Source organism: Lynx canadensis, chromosome E3, assembly GCF_007474595.2.
Source record: "Lynx canadensis isolate LIC74 chromosome E3, mLynCan4.pri.v2, whole genome shotgun sequence".
Lineage (NCBI taxonomy): Eukaryota > Metazoa > Chordata > Mammalia > Carnivora > Felidae > Lynx > Lynx canadensis.
Genome location: NC_044318.1, coordinates 9,287,897 through 9,311,025, shown reverse-complemented (window position 1 = coordinate 9,311,025; position 23,129 = coordinate 9,287,897). Strand labels below are relative to the sequence as shown.

At 55.2% G+C, this 23,129-nt stretch overlaps 2 protein-coding genes across 13 annotated transcripts in view; one reads left to right on the top strand and one right to left on the bottom strand.

Annotated features, from left to right (window-relative positions):
* The window catches only part of CLEC16A (C-type lectin domain containing 16A), a 203,511-nt gene extending 197,013 nt beyond the window's left edge, over positions 1–6,498 (bottom strand). For 7 of the 12 annotated variants that reach the window (XR_003965687.2, XR_003965689.2, XR_003965688.2 and 4 more), the window contains exon 1: positions 6,263–6,497. Coding sequence is in view for 9 of the 12 variants with exons in the window: in XM_030301391.2 (XP_030157251.1) it covers positions 6,263–6,342 (80 nt within the window). In the remaining 3 variants the exon portion in view is untranslated. Of the gene's footprint in view, positions 1–6,262 lie in introns of all 12 variants that reach the window. The other 5 variants (XM_030301383.2, XM_030301386.2, XM_030301384.2 and 2 more) reach the window with 2 other exon arrangements.
* Positions 6,499–8,718: 2,220 nt separating this feature from the next.
* DEXI (Dexi homolog) lies at positions 8,719–21,388 on the top strand. The gene is made up of 2 exons (XM_030301392.1): positions 8,719–9,652; positions 20,719–21,388. Exon 1 carries the CDS (start codon positions 9,216–9,218, stop codon positions 9,501–9,503), a length of 288 nt encoding a protein of 95 aa, XP_030157252.1. The 5' UTR covers positions 8,719–9,215; the 3' UTR covers positions 9,504–9,652; positions 20,719–21,388.
* Positions 21,389–23,129: the final 1,741 nt, after the last annotated feature.

Sequence of the window (23,129 nt, the reverse complement as noted above, 5' to 3'; positions counted from 1 at the left end):
GGACACACTAAGTTCATACGGGTTTTATGACTTGTATCAGAATATGCCTCTTAGAACGCTCCTACTGCAAGATCCTGAAATGGACCCGTAGGCTGAAGGGTAAGAGGAGTGGCAGAGGCCTAGACGAGAAGTCCACTCCCCCAAAGCCAGGCCCCAAATAACAACGTCTGGGCGGCGGGGGGAGACAGAGGGACATAGAGCCTTTGTCTATTTGGTCTGCTCAGCACCGGGGCGGGGCGGGGGGGGGGGGGGGGGAGACTACTGCTAACAGCATCCACCCTGCGCCTTGAAAACCACCCCTGGTCAGGGCCCGGCCTTCTGGCCAGCAGCACAAGGCCCAGCTCATCATGGGCTGCAACCAGACCAGAGGATTGGGGAAAGGTGTTACAGGCGGTGCTTCTCCCGATGAGTCACCCCAGAAAGATGTCAAACTGGGCCAGCCAGCGAGACCGGGTCCGAGATTCGGGGAGCTGGCAACCACACGAGGGTGTAGGCGGGGCTCTCGGCCCTACACAAAGCCACAGCTCCAGCACGGGCACTGGAACCAAACGGGCCAGAGCAGGCCGGTGTGGAGAAAAGCCCGGCCAGACTTGCCTCTTACACTCACCCTGCAATAAACACTCCTTGATCACTTATCGTGTGCCAGGCCCTGTGCCGGCATCTAACAATTCTCAGGTGGACAAGACACGCCGGTCTCTGTCCTTACGAGGCTTACGTTCAAATGGGGAGACACCAACACATGATCACGCAAGAGCACTTCTGATGGCAAAAGGACATGCCTGAGGAACCCTGGGCAGCTTCCCGGGCATCTAACTCGCGGCCCGGATAAAGCCTGAAAAGCCCAGAGCCTCTAACAGCTGGTCTACCTCTGGTGACGGTGAGACTGTGCGTGACAGTGGGCACACTGAGCGGGACAGTGGGCACCACAAGTGACATTAGAGACGACAGTAGAACTTCTTGCTGGCTGAAGTCACAGGGCAGCTTTTATGGAAGAACTGGTACTTCAACGATGCAGGTGGGCGTCTGGACGGGCAGGAAGGGGAGGGGAGCTCCAGGGGAGGGCAAAGATGAAGACAGGTGGGCGTGTGAGGTGTGTGGAACAGGGAGCGAGAGAGGAGGTCCGTGAAGCCGCACAAGAAACGCCCCCGGATTAGGGCCGGCTGCCACCCTCGCTTCCCAGGAGGCTGAGGGGACACCCACCTCCTGCTGGGCCCTCCCCCAACCAGCTCTCCAACTCTGGCTGCACCGTGGCACTCTGGTTCATTCTTCAACGGCTGCCCACTGTTCTCAGCCTGATGTCCGAATTCCTTCACATAATTTAAGGAGATGTCTCTGTGACCTCTCCCACGTCATGAGCCTGCTGTGGGGTCCTGCACTGCCCCCTCACCCCACATACACCACCCTTAGTGAGTAACCTGAGCCTTTCTCTCCTCCAGGCTTCTCAAACATGGTTTGGTCTGCCTAAAGTATCGTCCCTCCCACCCCGCCCCTACAGCCCGGCACACCCCTCACTCTTTACATCCCCATTTAGATGGGTGTCTGCCAGGCGCCTGGGTGCCTCAGTCGGCTGAGCCTCTGACTGGATCTTGGCTCAGGTCTTGATCGTGCAGTTTGTGGCACTGACAGCACAGAGCCTGTGTGGGATGCTCTCTCTCTGCCCCTCTCCCACTCATGCGTGCTCCCTCTCTCTCTCTCTCTCTCTCTCTCTCTCTCTCTCTCTCTCATAAATATATATTTAAAAATAAATAAATAAAATTTAAAAAACTTTTTAAAAACGGGTGTCTGCCTACCAAGGAGGTTCCTGACTCCCTAGCCTGCATTACAGGGCCCTCACGCCGAAGTGGATGGATGGGAACAGAGTCTAGAGCACTCCGACGGCCTGGAAGAACTCAGACCTGACACGATGGGTGCTTGGGCTCATTATGAGTGATATGGTGAATATGATATCCTAAAAATTAATCTGACAACACTGTACCCTTAAAACTAATCAGTGCTCTCTTAGGCAAAAGTAGACTGTACCAGGAATAGGTGACCATTTGCCTGCTAGGTACACATTCCTCTTCTCTTTGGGTAACAACCCCTGATTTTCCCAGGGGGAACCTCCCCTGTCTCTCATTCTCTGTCCACTAGCTTGGGGGGGAGCTGATGCCACCCCAGCTCCAGGCAAGGGCCAAGTACAGCACCCCACGCCCCCTGCCACAGTGACTAGGTCAGGGATGGGCATGAGATCCCCAGGTGGTCCAACTATACTCACTTCTGGACTTCTGCTGGCAATATTTAGAAAAGATGCTCCCTTGTCCCCACGGATTGCTAGACGGCTATGACGTAAGCCTGGAGCCCGCTAACGATGGCACCAACACAGGAGATACGCAGAGACAAGAACGGGAAAGAGACAGACTCTGACAGCTTCTGTCTGAACACCTGCACTCAGCCGTGGCGTAGCTAGCGATCGGAGCCGATCCCTTCCATTTGGGGCCTAAGGCAGTTCTAGGTGGGTTTCTGTCACTGGCGACCAAGACTGTGGACCCCCATGCAAAGGTGATCAGAGTGAAGGCAACGAAATAACCTAACACCACAACAGTCCTACCAGCAGCATGCTAACTGGCAGTTCCTGCTAAAGGTGATCTCGCGGTAGCAATCCTGCAAATGTGTCAGCAAAGATCCTCCTTGCTGGTGGGCATTCGGCAGTCACTGTCACAGCCGTGCCACCAGTGTGGGCAGCACACCACCCACCCGTGACACGTAGCAAATAACCTCTTACTATCTCAGTCTCCCTCAACTAAATCGCTAACTCAGGTCGGTAGACAAAGACCACAGGCACCCAGTTTTCCGTTATTTAGCAAAAGTAAAATCCTAACAGGCAGCCTCCTTTCCAGGGTGAAAGCGGAGAACATTATGACGAATAACGTGGTTCAAAAGCAATTCCGGCTCTCTCTGTTATTAGCCTCTCAATTTTTCTTTACATTGCGAACTGTTCTTAAAAATAGTCTGTTTTGAAAAGGGGGAGGGCTCCTAGGTGCCCTGCATGTCAAAAAAAATTTTTTTTTCAATCCTAAATTCTTTTATTTACCTTAATCTTTCCACCCACACTGCCATGAATACATTAGAACTGTCACTTGTCACTGGCAGCCTGACCAATTTGTATCAGTTGCCCAGGACTTTCCCAGTTTTAGTACTGAAAGTGCCACGTCCTGGGAAATCCCTCCAACCCAGGCACTCCGGGATGGTCACCCTTTGTGTCAGGTGAAGCTCAAGTCCCATTTTACCTCCACCCTTATTTCCTACAACCACCAGCGCCACCTTGAAACTCCACAAACCCAGGGTCCCCCCGCCCACACCCTGCGGCCCCACATGATGGCTCCTGCTTGTCCCTGAAGACTTTGCTCTGGTGTTGCCTCCCCCAGAAGCCTTCCAAGGGTTCCTACAGAACCCTGGACCTACAGAGATCCCGGCATCTGTCACACTGTATAGTCTGGGTGTTATGGCTGTCTCCCCCACCAGCCTGTGAACTCCCTCAGGGAATGAGCTGTTCTGTACCTAAGGCCCAAGATGTTTACTATCGGAGCCAAACGAAGAACGTCACAAGGGCTGGGGTGAGGACCAGCTGTTTACAGCACTCTTTTCCAAGTCATCTTGGGATCCTCCGAGTCCCACACCGATACAATAGGTAAATCACCCAGTTGCTCAGACTGTAATACGGATTAAGCTCATCTGCCTGACCCAGGACAGGCAGCTTGGGTTTCCAAAAGCACCCAATGGCCTTTTAACCTAAACAGTGAAACTGGGCAGTGCCCAGATACGTAAAAGGAATCTGAGAACCTTTACCATCCCCTGGCTGGCCGGAGGGTAAGCGCTCCATTGGGCACAGAGACTGAGCCAAGTTGCGAGTCGCTTCCCAAACTGACTTGGGAGGAAGTTTCATTCAGAAAGACAGTGCAGTGGGTACAGGCATCAAGGGCAAACCCTGGCTTTGACCTGTTCCAGCTGTTGTCACCTTGGGGCAAGTGACTTAGCCTCTTTGAACCTTAGCTTCCCCTTCTATAAAACGGAAAACAGGGGGCGCCTGGGTGGCGCAGTTGGTTGGGCGTCCAACTTCAGCCAGGTCGCGATCTCGCGGTCCGCGAGTTCGAGCCCCGCGTCAGGCTCTGGGCGGATGGCTCGGAGCCTGGAGCCTGTTTCCGATTCTGTGTCTCCCCTTCTCTCTGCCCCTCCCCGTTCATGCTCTGTCTCTCTCTGTCCCAAAATAAATAAAAAACGTTGAAAAAAAAATTTAAAAAAAAAAACGGAAAACAGTAACAGTTCCTACACCTCAGAGACTTGCGAGGACTCGGGAATAACACACAGAAGTCCTGAGCGAGGACCTGGCAGAGAAAATGCGCTCAATAATCATTCAGGTACTTGACAAGGGCTAGAGTCAGGCAGAGCTAGGGGAAAGCCTGCAGGTGCCTGGACGCTGGCAGGAGGCCCAACCTCCTTTAGATATTCATCCTTCCCTGTCTCAGACACATCCACCCACTCTCTAAATTCCTGAAATCCTCACGCCTCTCCCTTTCCAGTCCAGCTGCCCTCCCGTTTAAGATTCCTGGCTTCCCTACACACCCCTACCCTGTCTATGCCTCTCTCCTCCCTGTGTCCTCTCTCATCACCCCCCACCAAAACCATTCCTTGATACATCCCGATCCCTGCTGCCTCCTACTGTTCAAGGCTCACACACATTTGTTAAATGCCTGCTCCATTCTAGAAAGGACACAACTGAGAAGCAAAGGATCCCCACCCCTGGCCAAATGAGAAGCCCCATCTAATTTCCCTCCCACCAATCCTTTCCCTGGGCCCCCATCTTCCTTCTACTGCTCCCCGCCTCCCCCCTCCATCCTTCTTCCTTCCCATTAGTAATCTTGGGAGCTCCCTCTGGAAACCAGTCTATTTCTTACCACCAAAGGTTTGCCTTCTCCCAACTCAACTGCCACCCCACACACTATATTTTCCTCCCTGGAGTCATTCCCTCCGTACAACTCCCCATTTTCCATCAGGACCTCCAACCCCCCCCCCCCACACACACACACCAAAAATTCCATGTTTGTCTACATGTTCTGCACCTGTCCCAATTCATTCATTTTTTTTTTCATTCTTTCAGTAGCCACTGAGCTCCTACTGTGTGCCAGGCACACAGCACGAGATGCTGAGAATACCACTGTGAGCAAAAAAAAGGGGTCTCTTCTCCCCTGGCAGTAACAGTGGAGGAGCAGATAGAAAAGGAGCGAAAACAAGCGGGGTAAGTGCAGATAGTGGAGCTATGCATTGAATGAAATCAAGAGAAAGATCAGATGGAAAGGAATGGAGGTGGGTAAGCACTTGAGGCAGGGTGGTCTAGGAAGGCCTTCCCTAGCTGATAGACACAGTGACCGCCATCAGCCACGTACTGTGTAACAGACACGGGATCAATGTCTCTCCATGCATGACATGACTGAATTCTTGCACAACGGTTCACCATCCCCGTTTGCAGAGGGGGCACCAGAGGCTCAAGGAGGCCAAGTAATCTGTCCAAGGTCACACAGCTATTAAGTGGTGGAATCAGGATATGAATGCAGGTCTGATGCACTCCTGCTTCCCAGGACCACGTCTTCCACCTGTCCTTCCCTCAGAGCTCTACTTCTGCTAGTTCTCCCTGTAGTCTCCACCAAGGGGGAAAAAAAAATATTTTCATTACTGCCGTTCATTGAGCACTCGTGCGTGCTTCCAGCTTTGCGTGCATTCTCTTATCCTCCCCTCAAAACGATAAGAAGCAGGTGCTGTCACTATACCCGTTTTACAACTGAGGAAACTGAGGCCTAAAAATTCACGCACTTACGTTCAAACCCTGATCTGACTCCTGGGTCCAGCTCTCTGACTCCTAAGCTGTCCAGCCTAAGAAGTACCACCCTGGTAAGCTTGGTGCCCACCGCTGCCCCCGGCAACAACGAAGTCTGCATCCATAAACTGAAATCTCCTCCCCTTGCTTTACAGACGGGGGTGCCGAGACTCCGAGAAGCTAAGCCACTTGCCCAAGGTCACACAGCGAGGAGCGACGGTGTCAGGGTTCGAATCCAAGCGCCCTGACTCCAGAGCCCTCGCTCTTAACCACCATGCAGTCTTTCCCGGGCGTCTCTCTCCGCCCTCCACCTCGCTCTCACACCTCGCAGAGGCCCCGGCCCGTGGCTATGCGCCCCACTCCCACGTCCAGCCTCGCGGCCTGCCCCCCTCACCCCCCAACAAACACACTCACTTGAGGTGGTCCAAGGAGTGGATGTTGCGGGAAGACTTGCCGTGGCCCCCGCCCACCCAGCTCCGCGAGCGGCCAAACATGTCGGCGGCCCCGACCCGTTGCCCGCCTCACGGCCTCATGCCCGAGCGGCCGAGCGACCGAGCGCCCGCAGCGGCAGCACAAGCGGAGGAGGCAGCGGCGGAGGTGGTAGAGGGACCGCCAACCACCTTCCTCCCTGGCCCACAGCTCCGCACTGACATTCAGCCGGAACCGGCCGTTCGACCGCCGCGCTTTACGGCCGCCGCCACGGGGAACGCTGGGAAATGCAGTCCTCCCGCGAGGCCCCCGCCGAGAGGACTCTGCAAACGAACTACGAGGCCCGGCGTGCATCACGCACCTACGGACCTGCGGCCTTGGAGAAGAGGCGGAGCGAGAGGAGAGCCCGCAGTATCTTACGGTGGGCGGGAATGGGAAACCTGTGCGCGGAGCCTTGAGGAGGGCATCGGTGAAGTTGGGTGACTCAAAGTAACCGCAGTGTTGATAATTATTAGCTTTTACGATAAGAGTAGCTATTGCACTATATATACTATGTGCCAATGTCCTAAGCGATTTGCATATATTGTTACTTAATTCTAACAACCAGCCTATGACGCGGATACTGTTATCCCCATGCCGCCCCCCTCCTCCCCGGAAAATCTGAATCACAGGTTTAAGGGATTGACTTACCTACGCTCATGGTTCAAACCCTGGCACCCTTATTTAATGCCCCAATAAGCTACTAATCTGTACCAAATTGGTAACGGCCTTGATCTTAACAATTTTTTTCTTTCCCCACATGAGCCAAGAAGTGTATCTAAATTTCTGTCCTGGGGAGTGACAAGCTCCCTGGAGGCAAGACTGCCGTGGTCACTATTCATTCATTCATTTCTACACCAGACAGTTCTCTACAATCTATGGTGTCCCATTAACTGTGTTCAGACTTGGGCTAAGGGCCAATGTTCTCCCCACTTCCTAGCACAAAGTTTTGCACATCATAGGTGCTCAACAAATACTGGCAGAGTGCGGCGCCTGGTGGCTCCGTGGTTTGAGCATCTGACTCTTGGCTTCCCTCAGGTCATCATCTTGAGGGTGACATCCAGCTTGGGATTCTCTCTCTCTCTCTCTCTCTCTGTCTCTCTGCCCCTCCCCTGCTCGTGCTTTCTTTCTCTCCCAAAATAAACCACAACAAAAATATTGGCATAGTGAATGAATGATTGCATGAAGGTTTCACCTTCAGCAGTTGGAGAATTAATGGTTTTCTCTGTAATTCATCTGAGGGGCAAGAAAACAGCCATGGAGAAAAAGGGCAGGTCTGTTCTCCAAACACATGCGGACCTAGCATCTTCTTGGGTCCTCCCTTTTCCCTGGGCCTAGATTTCCTGATCTGTAGAAAGTGGTAACATACTACACTACCCCATCTAGCTACAATGAAGCAATGTATGTAAAGCACCCAGCCCAGTGTGGCCTGAGATGTAAAGATCTGTTGAACTGCTCTGGAAGATTGCTTGGGGCAAGATCAGTCTCCTGAAGGATATACAGGGGTTGCTCATGAGGAGGGGAAATCAGTGAGTAGCAGACTCACTTCTCTACGTACTTCTTGGACGTTTTAATGTTTAACCACGTACTGGTTTGTTGTTTTTTTTTTAATGTTTATTTATTTATTTTGAGGAGGAGAGCAGAGAAAGAGCGAGAGAGGGGCGGAGAAAGGGAGACAGTGAATCCCAATCCAGCTCTGCATTATCAGCACAGAGTCCGATACAGGGATCTATCTCACCAACTATGAGATCATGAGCTGGAATCAAGAGTCAAGAGTCAGATGCTTAACCTACTGAGTCATCCAGGCGCCCCTAACACGGACTGTTTTTAAACATGCTTTACAAAGTAAAAACAAGAAGCACCCCCACTGCTGCAGGTCTGAGCTGCCTGGGAATGTCTTCAGGGTGTCCCTGAACCCTATTATGTAGACCCCCGCGATGCAGCCAGGATTTGGAGAGCTCAAGGAGCTCTTCCCCACCACGGAAAATTGCCACTTTGGGAAGTCGGAGAGTTTCACTGGTAAATTCACCGCCCCCCATCCTGCCTCCTTTTGACAAGTAAACTGAGTCCCAAAGAGGCGTGACGCCATACCCAAGTCTAGGGGGTTGCTGAGAAGTTTGCGGTTTCCTCCAGCTTTCGTAGCCCTTAGGATACGTGCAGGTTCGAACTGCGTTCTGTCTCTTTCCCCTCCCGCTACTCCGTGGGGGATTCTCAGAACGAATTGGATTTGAGACCTGGGCGGAGCCCGGAACCAGGAAAGCAAGTCAGAGGCCAGCACCCCGAGGGGCGGAGCGAAGCGGTACCTCCCCCGGACGTCTCGGACCAATGACCGCGGGCGTCGAGCAGGCCAATGAGCGCGGGCAGCGGGCGGCTGGCCAATGAGCGCGGGGCCGCTTGGGAGGCGGTGCTCGGAACGCGACCAGGAGGGCGACGCGGCGGCCGCAGCCATGGGTGCTGGGCCTGCGGGGCCGCGGAGGGGGCGCGAGGAACTGCCGGGCGGGGCTGAAGAGACAGCCGCCGGGACTGGCCCTCGACGCTGAGCTGCGGTGGGGCCCCCGCCTGCTCTTGGAGGGCCAGTGAGCGCGAGCGGGGCGCGTCGGAGGAGCCGGGCAGCCGCCGGCCACCTCAGGGGGGCCTCCCTGGCTGCCGGGAGGATCGAGAGGGTCGTGTGGGCACATCTGGGGGTGCGTGGACCCCGCCGGGCGCTTTTCAGGGGCCAGGGAGCGTCTGCAGGGGCCGCGGCACACCGGCGGGGGCACCGCCGGGGCCCAGCGCCGCCTCGGTCGAGCCCCCGGGGCGTCCCTGCATGGCTGAGCTGCCCCCTTGCCGGCCGCCCGGGCGCCGCAGCGGCTGAGATCGCTGGGATCGCCGGGCCGCCGCCGCCCTCGCCGCCCCCTGCATGCCCGGCGCCCGGGTCGCGGCCCACCTGGACGCGCTGGGCCCCCTGGTCCCCTACGTGCCGCCGTCGCTGCTGCCCTCTATGTTCTACGTGGGCCTGTTTTTCGTCAATGTGCTGATCCTATACTACGCCTTCCTCATGGAGTACATTGTCCTCAATGTGGGCCTCGTCTTCCTGCCCGAGGACATGGACCAGGCGCTCGTGGACCTCGGCGTGCTCTCCGACCCCGGTTCGGGCCTCTACGATGCCGACTCGGAGCTCGATGTCTTCGATGGTTACTTGGAGTAGGCTTGGCTACCGTCCTCCCCTCCCCCCCATCGACCCGCAACCCTCGGCCTGGACCGGCCGCCCAATTCCTGCCGCCGCTGCTGGTTGGGGGCATCGTTTGGCCAGGGATGGGACCCCCAGGACGAGGCCCTCACTGGCCTCCAAGACCTGTAAGTGCCCTTTCTGCACCAGATGAGGATGGGTTGGGGCGCTGGCGAAGAAGAGGGTGGCATCTCCACACCGGACACACACCCTTCCCCCAGGCTTGGGATTCCTCCATCCACCTCCTGGAGGTCTATTTAAGATGCCAGGAATGGCCAGACCCCTGTTAGGCCCTTAGTTGGGGCTGCAAAGCTTTCCCCGGTGAAGGTGACAGTCGTTGAGGGGAAGGGAGGCTGAGCCTGAATGGTGTTGGGTTAGCCACGGTACCTACTGTCACAGCTTGTGGAAAAGCCTTTGCACCTAGATCCCTTTGAGGCAGATCTGTCAGCACCTCGCCTCTGCCTCCATCTGGCTTGATGGTGACCTTGGTTTTTCCGGAATTCCCATAGTCCCGGAAGGATAAAGACTTGGAGTGTCAGAAGAGCTAACACGCTGGGCACGACCACCTTTGTCCCGTAGCCCTTTCGGGGACTGGGTGGGGACTTGAGAGCAAGGGCTCAGGGCCGAGGGCGTAGGAGGTGAAACCTCCTTCAGCAAAGTCTGCACTTCCTTTTGGCCTTGGGTTTGCTGCCGTTCGGGAGTCGGGTTTCAGGGTGCCGGGCAGTACCGCAGCTTGGGTCTGCCAGGGCCGCCAGTTTTGCAGGTTGCTTTTGCAGACTAGGCAAGCTGGGGCTGGCTCCGCCTACGGGGTTTGCAAGATCTCAAGGAGGAGTAGGGGCCACTGGATCTTTGCACTGAGGTGTTAAAGCTCTGCCGCTGGGCTGCGACCAGGAAGCTGCGTGTCCTGCCCCACCTTGGGTGTCGATGGGAGGAACATGAAGGTCCAGGAAGGAGGAGGGCTTGGCCACAGTCTCCCAGCCGGGAAGAGAGGCGACTGCACAAGATGAGAGGACACGCAGGCACTTTTTGGCTGAGCCCCTCCGCTGTTCGGTGCTGCAGTATCACTAAGCACAGGACCCGAGTGGCAGCGAAGGGAGGATATCGAGGTAGCAAGGGCTCCTTTGAGAAAACAGACACTAATGCCACTTGCCCCACGCAAGCTAACGCCCCTCCTCTTGTTGCCAGTCTTTGCCAAGATGACCATAGTCAGAGGGAATGCCGGATGGGGCAGGACCCACTGGGTGGTAGGGGGCTGAGGGCTCCCCTGAGGGGCGGACAGTGACATTTCTTTGAGAAAAGCTTCACTTGAGCTCAGTGCGACCTTAACAAGAACCAGGTGCCAGGCAGAGTGTCAGCCACTCTTGCATACCTACCCAGTCTGCCTACCTACCTGCCTGCCATCCATCCATCAATCCGTTCTTTGATCGAAGAAAAATATTTACTGAGTACATACTGTGCCTCGTGGGTGAACACAGTGAACAAGAGAGACTTAGCCCTGGCCCTCCTGGCACGGGGAGAGAAGACACAAGCAGATTCCGAAGCAAGGTATCAGATTTTCTGGGAGCCATTAAGACATGTGGGAAGGACCTGGGCCATCCTTGTTGAGTTCAGCCCTTAGAACAAGTGCCTGGCATCTAGTAGGTACTCAGTAAATGTCTGTTGAGTGAGTAAAGCAGAATAGAGATGGGCTGCTTTAGAAAGGGGGTGTCAGAGAAGGTCTCTTCCAGGAGATGACGTATTTGAGCTAGCCCTAAGTTGGTAGACAGAGCCAGACTGAAGATCTGGGGAAAACCAATCCGGGCACAGGCAGTGGCTCGTGCCCAGGCAGTAGGGTAGGAGAGCTGGTTTGTGCCGCCACCAAAATGAGGCCACTGTGGCTGGAGAGCAGCCCCGGGAGAGATCAATGGGGCAGGTGGGGGCAGACCCTACAGGACCTGGGAGGCCAGGGCCACGAGCAAGGGGAAGCCAGCAGAAGGTTTTAAGCAAGAGATGACTTCGGCAGTTGTGGGCAGAATGGGTCGTCGGCACGAGTGTGGATTGGGGAAGCCGTTTGGGAAGTGTGTAGTTGCCCAGGCTGGAGGCGGCGGGGGCTTGGCCAGGGCGAGGTTGGTGAACACGGAGAGACAGACTGAAAACACCTTGCGAAGCTAGAATCTGTGGACTGTATTCAAAACCTGTCCCGAGTATTGATCCTTCACCGTGCCTGGTGCTAGGCCCTTTGCACCTGCTTCCACCAGGCCCCAGTGCTAGGCCTTGGAGAGCCTAAGATGAATCTCTGCCTCCAAGCCAAGCGCTTGACTTTGAGACAGCGTAAGTTGGTGAAGAATGTCTCATTTTATCTCTTCACCACATCAACAGAAACACTTCCCCTTCCAAATGAAAACATTGGCATGCTCTGAACCCAAAACTTAAGCCCAAATGCTTCATCAAACTTCGCAGCAAAGGCTGTTTGAGCAGAAGCACCAGGAAGCATGTCTCAGGGACACCCTTGCAAAGCTGTCAGAGTGGCGGGGCCCAAGCTGGGAAGCAGGAAGGCCTGGGGCTGGGGGGCAATACTGGAGCCCCATGGAGCGGGGAAGTCACGCACAGCGGTCCTTCTTCCCGAATCCCGAATCCCGAATCCCGAATCCAGGCCTAGGCGGCCTTGGCCCCGGGACCGGGGAAGCCCAGACCTGGGTAGGGGAGGGTGGCCAGTAACAGGAAAAGCCTCTGGGAGAGATCTAAAAATGGTCCGACTGCACCGCATCTGTGGGCCCCTTTCTGTAAGCAGAGGAACATCAGTAGTCAGATCTCTTTCCTTCTGGCTCGTTCTCACGCGGACACATTCTCAATGTTACGCACGACAAGGTCATAGAAGCACTGACGGGGGTGGAGGGCTGGCCAGGCAGCAGGGACTGGGGAGGATCTCAGGGTACACTCACTTTCTCTCCTCTTTTTCCTCTTATGTGTGTCTGAACATGATACCGTTCATCAAACATTTGTTTGAAGGAGGCAGTATTAGGGTTGTGATTAGGAGCACGTACCTGGTTCAAATCCCAGTCCGGGCTGTGACCTTGGGCATGTCACGTATCTCTCTGTGGGTCAGTTTTCTCTTCTAAGGAGCGGGGCAAATGAAATCTATCTCATTGTGAGGATTAAATGGGATGGATATAAAGCTCCTAGGCCCTCCTGTGTCCAGTCAGTGATCATATTCATGTTAACCACTGTTAGCATTAACAGATGTAATGGAGAGTGTGTATGCTCAGGCTTTGGCAAATGTATAAACCTGCCTGTGCACTCCTACATGAATATTCACATCCCCCAGTGAGCCACGGAGGACTGCTTTCCTGAGTGCTGGGTGGGTTCGGGTCTGGGCTCCTGAAAGAGAATTCCCCCACTGTCTTCCCAGCCCAGGACCCTCAGGAGACCTTTCCCACTGCCTGTGGTCTCCCAGGGCCACCAGATCTGGGCCCCGTAGAGTCGAGGCTGCACTTTTCCTAGAGTGTTAATCATTGCCCAGGAGCAGGAAGTGGGGAATCAGGAGCTCCCTCCTTCCCAGGAGAAAGGCCCCTGCGGCTGGCCTGGGAGCCTTCGGAGAGTCCTCACATGCCAGCGTTTCCGATGCAGAGGCAGGGCAGCTGGATTGATTCGTCCCTGTTCTGGCACGGAGGGAGGGCTGTGGGAGAGAGCCTCTCCGCACCGGAAACGGAGAGCCTACAGGATGTTGCTGTCAGTCACTGGGGCCTGGTGTAGCTCAGATTCGGAGCTCGAGTAACCAGACCATCGGGCTACCTATTACAGGGGCTCCTGGCTTCCGGGTCCTGACCGGGTGCCACGGCTGCTCCTTGTGATCTACCCGCCCTGGTCCCCTCCGTGCTAGTCGGCAGCCTGTGCCATGAGCAGAACACCCAGGCTGGTGTGTCAGTGCCCTGCTCAGAAACCCAGAATTTCTGCGGGGACGTGGACAATAGATTCAGGTCACGGGAGATCTCTCAGGCAGCTGGTGGAGCTCTTGGGGGTGGGGGGGGGGGGGGGGGGGGGGGGAGAAGTGTCACGGCAGAGGAGGGAAACCAGATAGCTGTGGTCCAGGCAAGAGACAGGTGCTGATGGCAAGGGGAGGCAGGTGCACCCCTGGCCTGGCCGACTTTCCACTCTGTCCTACCGCTAGGTTCACCTGGAAGACCGCTGGCCGTGGGACGCATGGGTGCCGGCTGCCCCTCTGGGCGGAGAAGGCCCCATTAGGGAGGGGTGAGGAGCCAAGGAAGCAAAGCTGAGGAAGACAGCTGAGCTCCCCAACCCAGTGCTGGGTTTGCAGGGGCTCGTGGGGGTGGGGTGGGGGGCTCCCAAATCCCGACCCTGGAATAGCGCTCGCAACTCTCCCAGGCCTGCTGCACAGACGCTGTCACTCCTTTTTGCTGAGTTTTTGAAACCAAACTTTACCTTGAAGTAATTTCCCAATTAGGCAGAAGTTTCAAGAAGAGTGCAGAGAACTCCCCTGTAGTCCCCACCCAAAGTCACCAGTTGCACTGATTGACATGTTGCCACATTTGCTCCCGAACGCAACACATGCTTGCCCTGCATGTGTGTGTGTGTGTGCACATACGTGTATGTGTGTAGTTACTCACCTGAGCCGTTTGAAAACGGATTGCAGACCTCATGTTCCTTTACCCCTAAATGTTTCGCTGGCTGTGTGCTTAGCTCAAGGACATTCACTGCCATGACCCCAGTCACAGTTGTCAACATCGGCAAATTTAACACCGTTGCGAGCCTATGAACCAGATTCAGTCTGTGACTTTATTCAGATCTCACCAATTGGCCCAATAGTGGCCCTTTCACAATAGAAAGGCAGAGTTGAGGTCCCAGATCCCATCCCAGATCACCCTTGGCCTTAATTGTTACGTCTTTTGAGTCCTCCTCGATCCCGACCAGCCCCTCATTCTGTCTTAATCTTTCATGACATTGACATTTTGGAGGAGCACAAGTCTCAATTTGGGTTTATCTGATGTTTACTCTTGCGATTAGGTTCAGATGATGCACTTTTGGCAGGAACCCCGCGGAGAAGTGAGTGAGTGCCCTTCTGAGTGTATGGTTATCAGGAGACACATGACGTCTGTCCCACTACTGGTGATGTTAACTTTGATCTCTGGCCTAAGGTGATGTCTACTGGGTCTCTCCACTGTAAAGTTCCTGTTTTTCCCTTTATCACCTGCCGTTGTGATCAAACTAGTTTTAGTATTTCCTCTTTCAAAAATCTACTTTTTTATGTGAATTTACTTTTTTATGTTTATTTATTTTTGAGAGAGAGAGAGAGAGAGAGACAGAGCATGAGCAGGGGAAGGGCAGAGAGAAAGAGGGAGACACAGAATCGGAAGCAGGCTCCAGGCTCTGAGCTGTCCGCACAGGGCGCCACATGGGGCTCAAACCCATGGACCGTGAAATCATGACCTGAGCTGAAGTCGGACACTCAACCAACTGAGTCACCCAGGCACCCCTATTTAAATTTATTTTTAATGTTTATTTATTTGTGAGAGTGAGAAAGCGTGAGCGGGGGAGGAGCAGAGAGAGAGGGAGACACAGAATCCGAAGCAGGCCCCAGGCACTGAGCTGTCAGCACAGAGCCCAACACAGGGCTCGAACCCGCGAGCCATGAGATCATGACCTGAGCTGAAGTCAGAAGCCCACCTGACGGAGCCACCCAGGCGCCCCTATGTAAATTTATTGTTAAAGGGATGTTTATTTATATCGCTGAACACAGAAAACCAACATTACTAGGCATGGATGAAAAAGTGAGTGCCAAAATCATTAACCTCTGGCCGCATACCAAAGCCAGCTAAAGGCCTGGGGCCTCTGGGCTGCTCTTTGTTATGGGAGACCAGCCACTGTCCGGTAAGCTAGGGTAGGGGTCGCACCTGCGGAAAGGCTCATGCACATTAGATGAGAGTGTGAAGGGGCGTGTAGTCAGATCCTGAATGACGCTGACAGTGTTGATGGTGTGTCAGACCCAGAGGGGACTCGGCCCAGGGCCTTCCCCTTTCCTCCAGTCCTTGTCTCCTCTTGGGGGCCAATTACCAAGGAAGATGTGTCTGTTTGGGTGGCCTTTGAAGCAGCCCTGGGTCAGGCACCCAGTGAGTCGAGGCGGCGATGCTGGTGCCCTCACAGCTGTCATCCCAAGCCTGGGAGTGGCTGGGAGCCACTTCCGACTTCCGGTTCCAATCACCACCCCACCACCCCCTCCGAGGGGAAGGCTTCATTCCTGGGATTCCTTCCTGGCCTTGGCTGGGTGGTTAAAAATAGCTGCCTCTCTCACATCTCCTAGCTTCCCCTAAGCGTCACCCATGAAGCAGGCAGGGCTGGGCTCATTAGCTCCACTATACAGGGAGGGAAACTGAGGCTTGGGGATGGTCAGTGACTCAGCCCAGATACCCAGCTATGAGGTGGCCAGTTGGGCCTCCTAGCCTCGCTCCCAGTGCCTCCTTGACGTTCTCTGTCACTCTTGGGCACCTGCTACTTTTCCCTTAGACCAGAGAAACCAGGCTGAGGCTGCTTCACAAGCCGGGGGTATCTGGCTAGCACTAACCGTTGCATTTTCATAGTATTTTTTTTTTAGCATTGCCTTTGGTGTGTGACGAATGATACTGTTTTTTATTCATGAGAGTGACATAAAGGTTCCTTTAAAAAAAAATTTAAAAAAAGTGCATTCATTTAAAATACCAAATAAATAATACTCCAGGCAGTTCTTAGGCAAGACTCAAGGGCAAAAGTTGCCATGTCTTAGGACCAACCAACTGGAGACACATTTTGGACCAAGAATCATCACAAAACTGACAACTGATGAGTGTCAGCATCTGGCACGTGAACCAGACCTGGGTTCAAGAAACCGACCCTTGCTTCTCCAGAACGCTGGCTTCCCTGGGGGACACGGACCCAGGCGGCTTCTCCTTTCTGAGCCCCTTCCGGCCGTGAACTCTTGGACCAGACGAGGCAGAGGTCCTTCTGCGGCACAGCCCGTCACTGAGACCACAGGGGAGACGCAGGGCGTTTTGGTTCTAGGTGACATCTGTCTGTAGCTGCTTTAATTGGTTGGTTGGTGAGCAGTGGGTTTCCGGTAGGCGAGGTCCTTGGAGGACGACAGGGCTACTGTTTTCAGAAGGCCCCCAGCACGGAAGAGGTGCCCTGCCTGGTGTATTTTCTAGCTGGGAAGTGATGGAAGGAGGGGAGGGGCCGCTACTTACCAATGCCTTGTGTATCGTAGGCATTCCACCAATGTGATTTCATAGCCTCACCACAAACATTCCAGGGAGGTAGGCACTGTCCTCTGGTTTCAGATGAATAAACAGGCCCCGAGAAATTAAGTTAATTTGCCTGAGGTCACACGGCTAGGAGGGGGCAGATCCTGAATCCCCACAGATGGGCCTTGTCCTGACTGCCCCTGAGGAAGCCCGCAGGATGGCTGAATCGAGAAGAGAAATCTCCTTTCAGCACGTCCAGGGCATCGCCCCACCAGCGCCCTCAAGACACAAGGGCCATTTTCTCACTTAAGGCAAATGCCAAACCAGGCGGCTTCTCCACCGAGGTATTGAGCTGACACATTGTTCTTAAAATGGCTCAAGTGCCCAGCTGTCATTCTTAATGACAGAAATGAGTCAGCTGGCCACTCCCTCTGTCGGGATCCGGGGAGTAGCACGGAATGAGAGGTTACAGCTTCAGAAAGAAAGAAAAAAAAAAAAAAACAAAACAGCCATTGGCCAGTGAACTGTCTGTCCTGCACTAAAGATACTAGAAGGTTGGAGAACGCCCTGCCTGGGATTCTGCAAGCCGAGGCTCCAGGATGCTTTCAGCCTGAGGCTTTGGGTGCCCTGGAAGAAGGCGATGAATGAACCTCAGATCAGACTGTGGAGGGGAGGTTCAAGTCCTGGCTCTGCCCTCTGCGAGCTGTGTAGCCTTGAACAAATTGCTGAACCCTCTCGGAGCCCCATCTGAAATTCCGGATGATGAGCCTGCTTGGCCCCATCTCCTGAGGTGCTTCTGAGGCGTAAATGAGCTAGGACCTGCGTTAAAGCGCATAGCACGAGGTAGAGTTACCACCTGTCGTTGACATGCTCAAGATTCTCGTTGAGGGGCTTGCCGTGAGGCCAGACTTGCAAGTTCAGGAACCAGGGGATCTTTAGCAGCCACGGCAGGTGGCAGAGATGAGTGGTCTCAGGACACCCTCCAGAGGACACACAGACCTGGGCTGTCCTCAACTTGCTGTGTGACTTAGGGCAGGTCACTGCCCTCTCTGGGCCCTTTGTGGAATGAGTGGGACCGACTGATCAGGGTCTCTCACACCCCATGTGACACCACCAACAATCACTGCTGTAACGTCTGAACTGTTACTTGTGTCACTGTTTTCTTTAAACGAGCTCTTTTTAAAGTGAAGTGATGTCCTAGAAAGACCGGACCCGTATATTCCGATCAGAAGTGAAACCCAGCAACATTTGCCATAAATAGGTGACCCTGCAGGTAGCACAGTGAAAACAGAGCCGTGGTGAATACAGCTGGAGCCGGTGCCTGTGGAGCCCCGGGCCTGTTCAGATGGGAGATTAGCCCGTGTGAGAGACACAGGCCAGCCAGACCGCCGCTTGCCTGGACTCCGTGCTGGTGGTAGTCACCAGGATTGGGAGAGGAGTGAGTCCCCATCCTGGGGGGTGACTGTGTGCTCTGACATCCTGTCCACACAAGTCTGAAATGGGCTTAAGTATGATCCCCGGTGTTGGAGGGCTCTGGAGTGAGCCCTGCTCTCAGGAGCACCCCCGCAGGGAACCCCAGAGGTCCCTCGGAGGGAGGGGAAGCCAGGGACACCTTGCTAGATGGCTGAGCTCCCCAGTGCTCTGGCCACACCCCTGGCTTCCCCTCTGCATCCCAGGTCCAGTGGGGGAGGGGGGGTGGGGCCCAGGACACGAGGACTTGGCCTGTGTCATCAGTGGGAGCCAGGGAAGGTCTCAGAGCAGTGGAAGGATGTGTTCCCAGCTGGCCTCTAGAATCTGGCAGAGAACACGAGAAACTTTGCAGATTTGGCCCCTCCCCCTCCTCCACCAAGGCCTGCCTTCTTGCTCCCTTCCCCCACCCCATAGGAACCTGGGGGGAGCACGGGTCTAGGACCTGCCGTGCTCTCATCGCCAGCCCGCCCGCCCCCCACTGGCGTGTTCTTCATGCATGGCCTCACCCAGACTCTGGGCTCCGTCTGTCCCCGTCCCTGTCTTTGACCTTCGGCTGCAATTGCTCACAAGATTGTGTCTCAAAGGCATGACTGCATTTATCACGGGGTCCCCAGCCCCCGGCTCAGGTCCTGGCACACAGGATGTGTGAAATTAGGTAGGGTTGAAAATCTCCAGGGGCACGAAGCCCTGGGGAACTGAGCATCCCAGACAAGTTACTTACTATCTCTGAACCTCAGTGTCTTCATCTGTAAAATGGAATCGTAACAGTGTGTCTAACAACTCTGGGAGTTGTTAGAGCTGAATGAAATGACTTAGTGCCATGGGCCATCTTGGGGATGCTGTCCCAGGAGTGGACCCTGGGACAAAGATTCAAGGGCAAGTCGCTTATTTGAGAGGTGATCCTGGGAACTACTGGTAGGGGGTGAGTCGGGAAAGGGTTGTGTCATCCAGTAGGTCACCACTGCAGGCCCGGGCTCAGTCCTGCTCAGGGACTCTGGGGACCAATGTAGGGACAAATATGGCTCAGTCGCCTCAGCTGTGGAGTGCAGGAGCTGGGGTATTGATTCACCACCTTCCTGGCCATCACAGGTTGGAAGGCAGCTGTGGGGGGACCTTGGCTTTGCCTGTGGGACACCAGGCAGCCCTCGGGTAAAGAGGCAGGTCAGCATGCCCTGGAGGGGTGAGTGGAGGGAACAAGCGAGGCACCCGCAGCCTCCGCCCTGGGCTCGTGGCACTTAGGTGGCTGCTACCTCCTGAGCTTTTACTGATTGTGATTGTTGTTACATCCAGTGCCAGCTCCGCCTGTCACAGGTGTGTGACTTAGGCAGGTCACTTGGCTTCTCTGAACCTTGGGGAGATGCATGGTTCTCAGTGGAGGTGGTTCTGCTCCCCCCAGTGACCCTTGGGAACGGGACAAGGGTACATTTTTAGTTGTCGCAGTGCCCGGGGGTGCTACTGGCATTTAGTGGTCAGGGACCCGGGGGGGGGGGGGGGGCTGACAACCGTCCTGCAGGGCCCAGAACGCCCCCCTCCACCTCAGAGAATTGTTACACCTCACATGTCGGTGAACCACAGTCCGTGTCACGTGTTTCGCATAGAAGGTCTATCGGATGCGTGACGGCATTTGCAGAAGTGAGCCGGCAGAGATGAGGCACAGAACTGGGGCAGGAGGGCAGGTGGGGAATGGAAGACGCCGCAGAGACGCCGCCACCCCGCCGGACGCAGAAAGCGGAGGCTACGGGAAACGGGGAGCCGCCGAAGGGCCTGGCCGCGAGGATGATGCCATGTCCTCGGAGGACGAGCCCGGTGGGGCTGCGGAGTAGCTTGGCGACGGCCGCAGCCTCCGTCGCATTTTCCAGGCGGGGCGGGAGGCGGGGCCAAGCCCCGCCCACGACCCGAGCTTGCTCGGCTGCCCTGGGGCTCAAGTGGGCCAGCAGGCTCTGGGTGACCCCTGAGCAGGCTGCCCTCCTTCTTCGGGTCCCGATCCCCCTCGTCCCTCCCAGGGTGGACAGTCCTTCCTCTCCAAAGGGAAACTGCCCTGGTTCTCCAGTCCAGGCTCCTTAGAAATCAGGCGAACTTATTGTGACAAAGTTATCAGTAATGGGACGCCGGGGTGGGGGGTGGGGCGCTCAGTCGGTTAAGCGGCCGATGTCGGCTCAGGTCATGATCTCACGGTTGGTGGGTTTGAGACCCGCTTCGGGCTCTGGGCTGACAGCTAGGAGCCTGCTTCTTATTCTGTGTCTCCCTGTCTCTCTGCCTCTCCCCCACTCACGCTCTGTCTCTCTCGAAAGTAAATAAACTAGAAAAAAAAAAAAAAAGGTATTAGCAAAAGTTGTAGGAAAACACCCCCAGCCCGAGTCTGGAGCTTCTGATGGTTTCTGAATGCAAGAGATGGGGGAAGGCCTCCCTGCCCTCCTTTGGCCTCCCGGGGCCTGGAGGTTGGACCCAGATATACCCCCAAATGGGTGGCGGGCCATGCTTCTGTGCCAGTAACACCCCTTTTCCCTTCTCGTTAGGCCTGCTTCCCCCGAGAGCTCCGTGCCAACAGAGAGGTTTCTGTCCGGACCCAGGAGGGTGGGGCAGAGAGATGGAGACTGAGAGCCGAGGCCCGGAAGGCCTGTACCCCTGTCCCCGGGGAAAGGCAGGGGCATCCGAAGACCTCCCCCACCCTCAGCGTCGCACAAATGGCCTTGCCTTGGCTTCTGACCTTCGCGTTGGCGATGGATGTTTACAGGAACCCAGCCAGAGTCTGCCTCCCCGCTCTTCACCCCCGACCGCTCCTGCTTCTCCACACTTCATCTTCCGAGAGGATGCTTCAAACTGCGGACCCACTGCGGAAGCCACTCCCAGCTCCGTTGGAGGCCAGCGGAGCCCAAAGCTTGGCCAGGTTTGGCCCCGAGGCTGGTCTTAGATGCAGCGACTATTTCAGGGAGTAAGTCAGAAGGAAAAGAAGCCAAGGATCGTGTCGGGGGCGAGGGTCGGGCTTGACTTATTCGTTTCCAGTTGCTCGTTCTGCATCAAGTTGCCAGGACTGATCCGTCATGCGGGGGGGTGCCTCGCTGCTCCGCTGGCCAGAAATGTTTTTGCAAATGTGAGCGGTATGAATACTTGATGTCGATAAGCCTGTAAAAGCAATACTTAGGAGGCTGACTTCTTTCAATTAAAAAATGTATGCAACCAACTCCAGCCTGTGGGGGCCCTGCCTATTTTTGGGTTTTTTTCTTTGAGATTCGGGAAAGCAGCCCTGATGCAGGACCCCGTGCTTGACAAAGGGGCACAAGAGGCCAGGCTTCTCCAGCTTGGGGCCAAGCTGGGCTGGCGTGGGAGTCCAGGCGGAGAGGCTGGGCCCAGCCTGCGGGGCGTGATGGCCCGGATCCCAGAGACGCACCCAGAGACTTGTGCTAGGGATGATGGAACGAGCGCGGGGAGGGAAGGAGACACCATCACGTGCACACCGTGTTAAGCAAGGTACAAGGATTGGTGCATTGTGTGGGTGGGGACACAGGTGAGGGGGGGTCAGGCCGCCTGCAGATCTTCAGGGAAAAGGCAGCTACAGCGCCCCCTGTCTCCCTGTGCTGAGAAAGGGCGCCAGGGAAGGTGACCAGGACATATTTGAGAGACCCAAGGAGAGACGTGAGCCTGCGAAGGGAGATGCTTTCATGGGGCGAGAGACCGGAGGGGAAAGCTGAGGATTTATTTAAAAGATGCAGTAGATGTGGAATCAGGCCATCAACGCACAGCGTGACTCCAGACAGATGCCCCGGCCCCTTCCCCCACCCAGCGAGTGGCGCTCTGGGAGCGATTCCAGCATGCTGTGCCCATGCCTGTGGACACCCACTCCCCCAAGGAAAGCGGAAGGCAGGTTTGTCTCCTGACTCCCTCCTCTATAGGGGTGTGGCCTTAGGCAAGTCACTTCTGAGAAATGGGGACAGTAATTTACGTACCTCATAACGTGACTTGGTGCTGATTACCAAGGTCCCCACTGGGCTCGCATGGCTCCATATCAGGACTCACAGCTTGGCAAGCAGAGCCCACACTGGTTTGCAGCCCCCACGAGCCCCCTTGTCCAGGTGCCTTTGTGCAGTGCACAGACCGCCCAATCACACCAGACAGCCCTACCTGGGGAGTTTTTTTTAATTGACTAAAATACATGACTTCCCAGAGCAGGCACCTTGAGCATTCTATTGAGTATGCTACCGTGCCCTCAGCAGATGTTTGTGGAATGAAAAAAGGAAAGAAAGCAAAGCGGTGAGGATCATTCATTCCACAAACATTTACTGAGCACTTACTATGTTCAGGCACCTTGCTGGGTGCAGAGGACAGAGCAATGAGCAAAGCAGACAGGTCACCGGCCCTACTGAAGCCCACATCCCAGAACAAAAGCAGACAACACAACAAATAAACATGAAAAAGAAACGACAGACCAATTTGGAGAGTGGGAGTGAGGGGCATCTATTCAATAGGGTGGTCTGGTAGACCTTCCTAAGGAGCTGCTGTCCTTTAAACGGAGTCCTACAGGGTCAGAAGTTGTCCCAAGGGCCAGGAAGAACATTCCAGGCAGACGCAGGAAGAAAACACATATTCCTATGTAATAGGGACAGCTAACAAGTATTGAGCTGTATGCCAGCTCTTGTCAGCATGTTAGCTCCCTGGATCTCTGCGTAACCTCCATGAAGGGGATACTGAAACTATGCCCACTTTTCGTACGATGAGACTGAGGCACAGAGAAGGAATCTGCACAAGTGGTGAGCTGGGCGCTGAGCCCAAGCAGTCTAGCTCTGGGGGTCTGTGCTGCTGGCCCTAGACCGTGGTCCCTTTGAGCAGGAAGGGTTTCACACAGTATTGGCACAAAGTGATCATTACCGATATTTATCGAACACTTACTATATCCCTTGCACGGTGATAAGCACTTTACATGTATCAGCTC

Excerpts from the sequence above, each read along its gene's own strand:
- DEXI (XM_030301392.1), top strand. The coding sequence starts at position 9,216 with ATGCCCGGCGCCCGGGTCGCGGCCCACCTGGACGCGCTGGGCCCCCTG.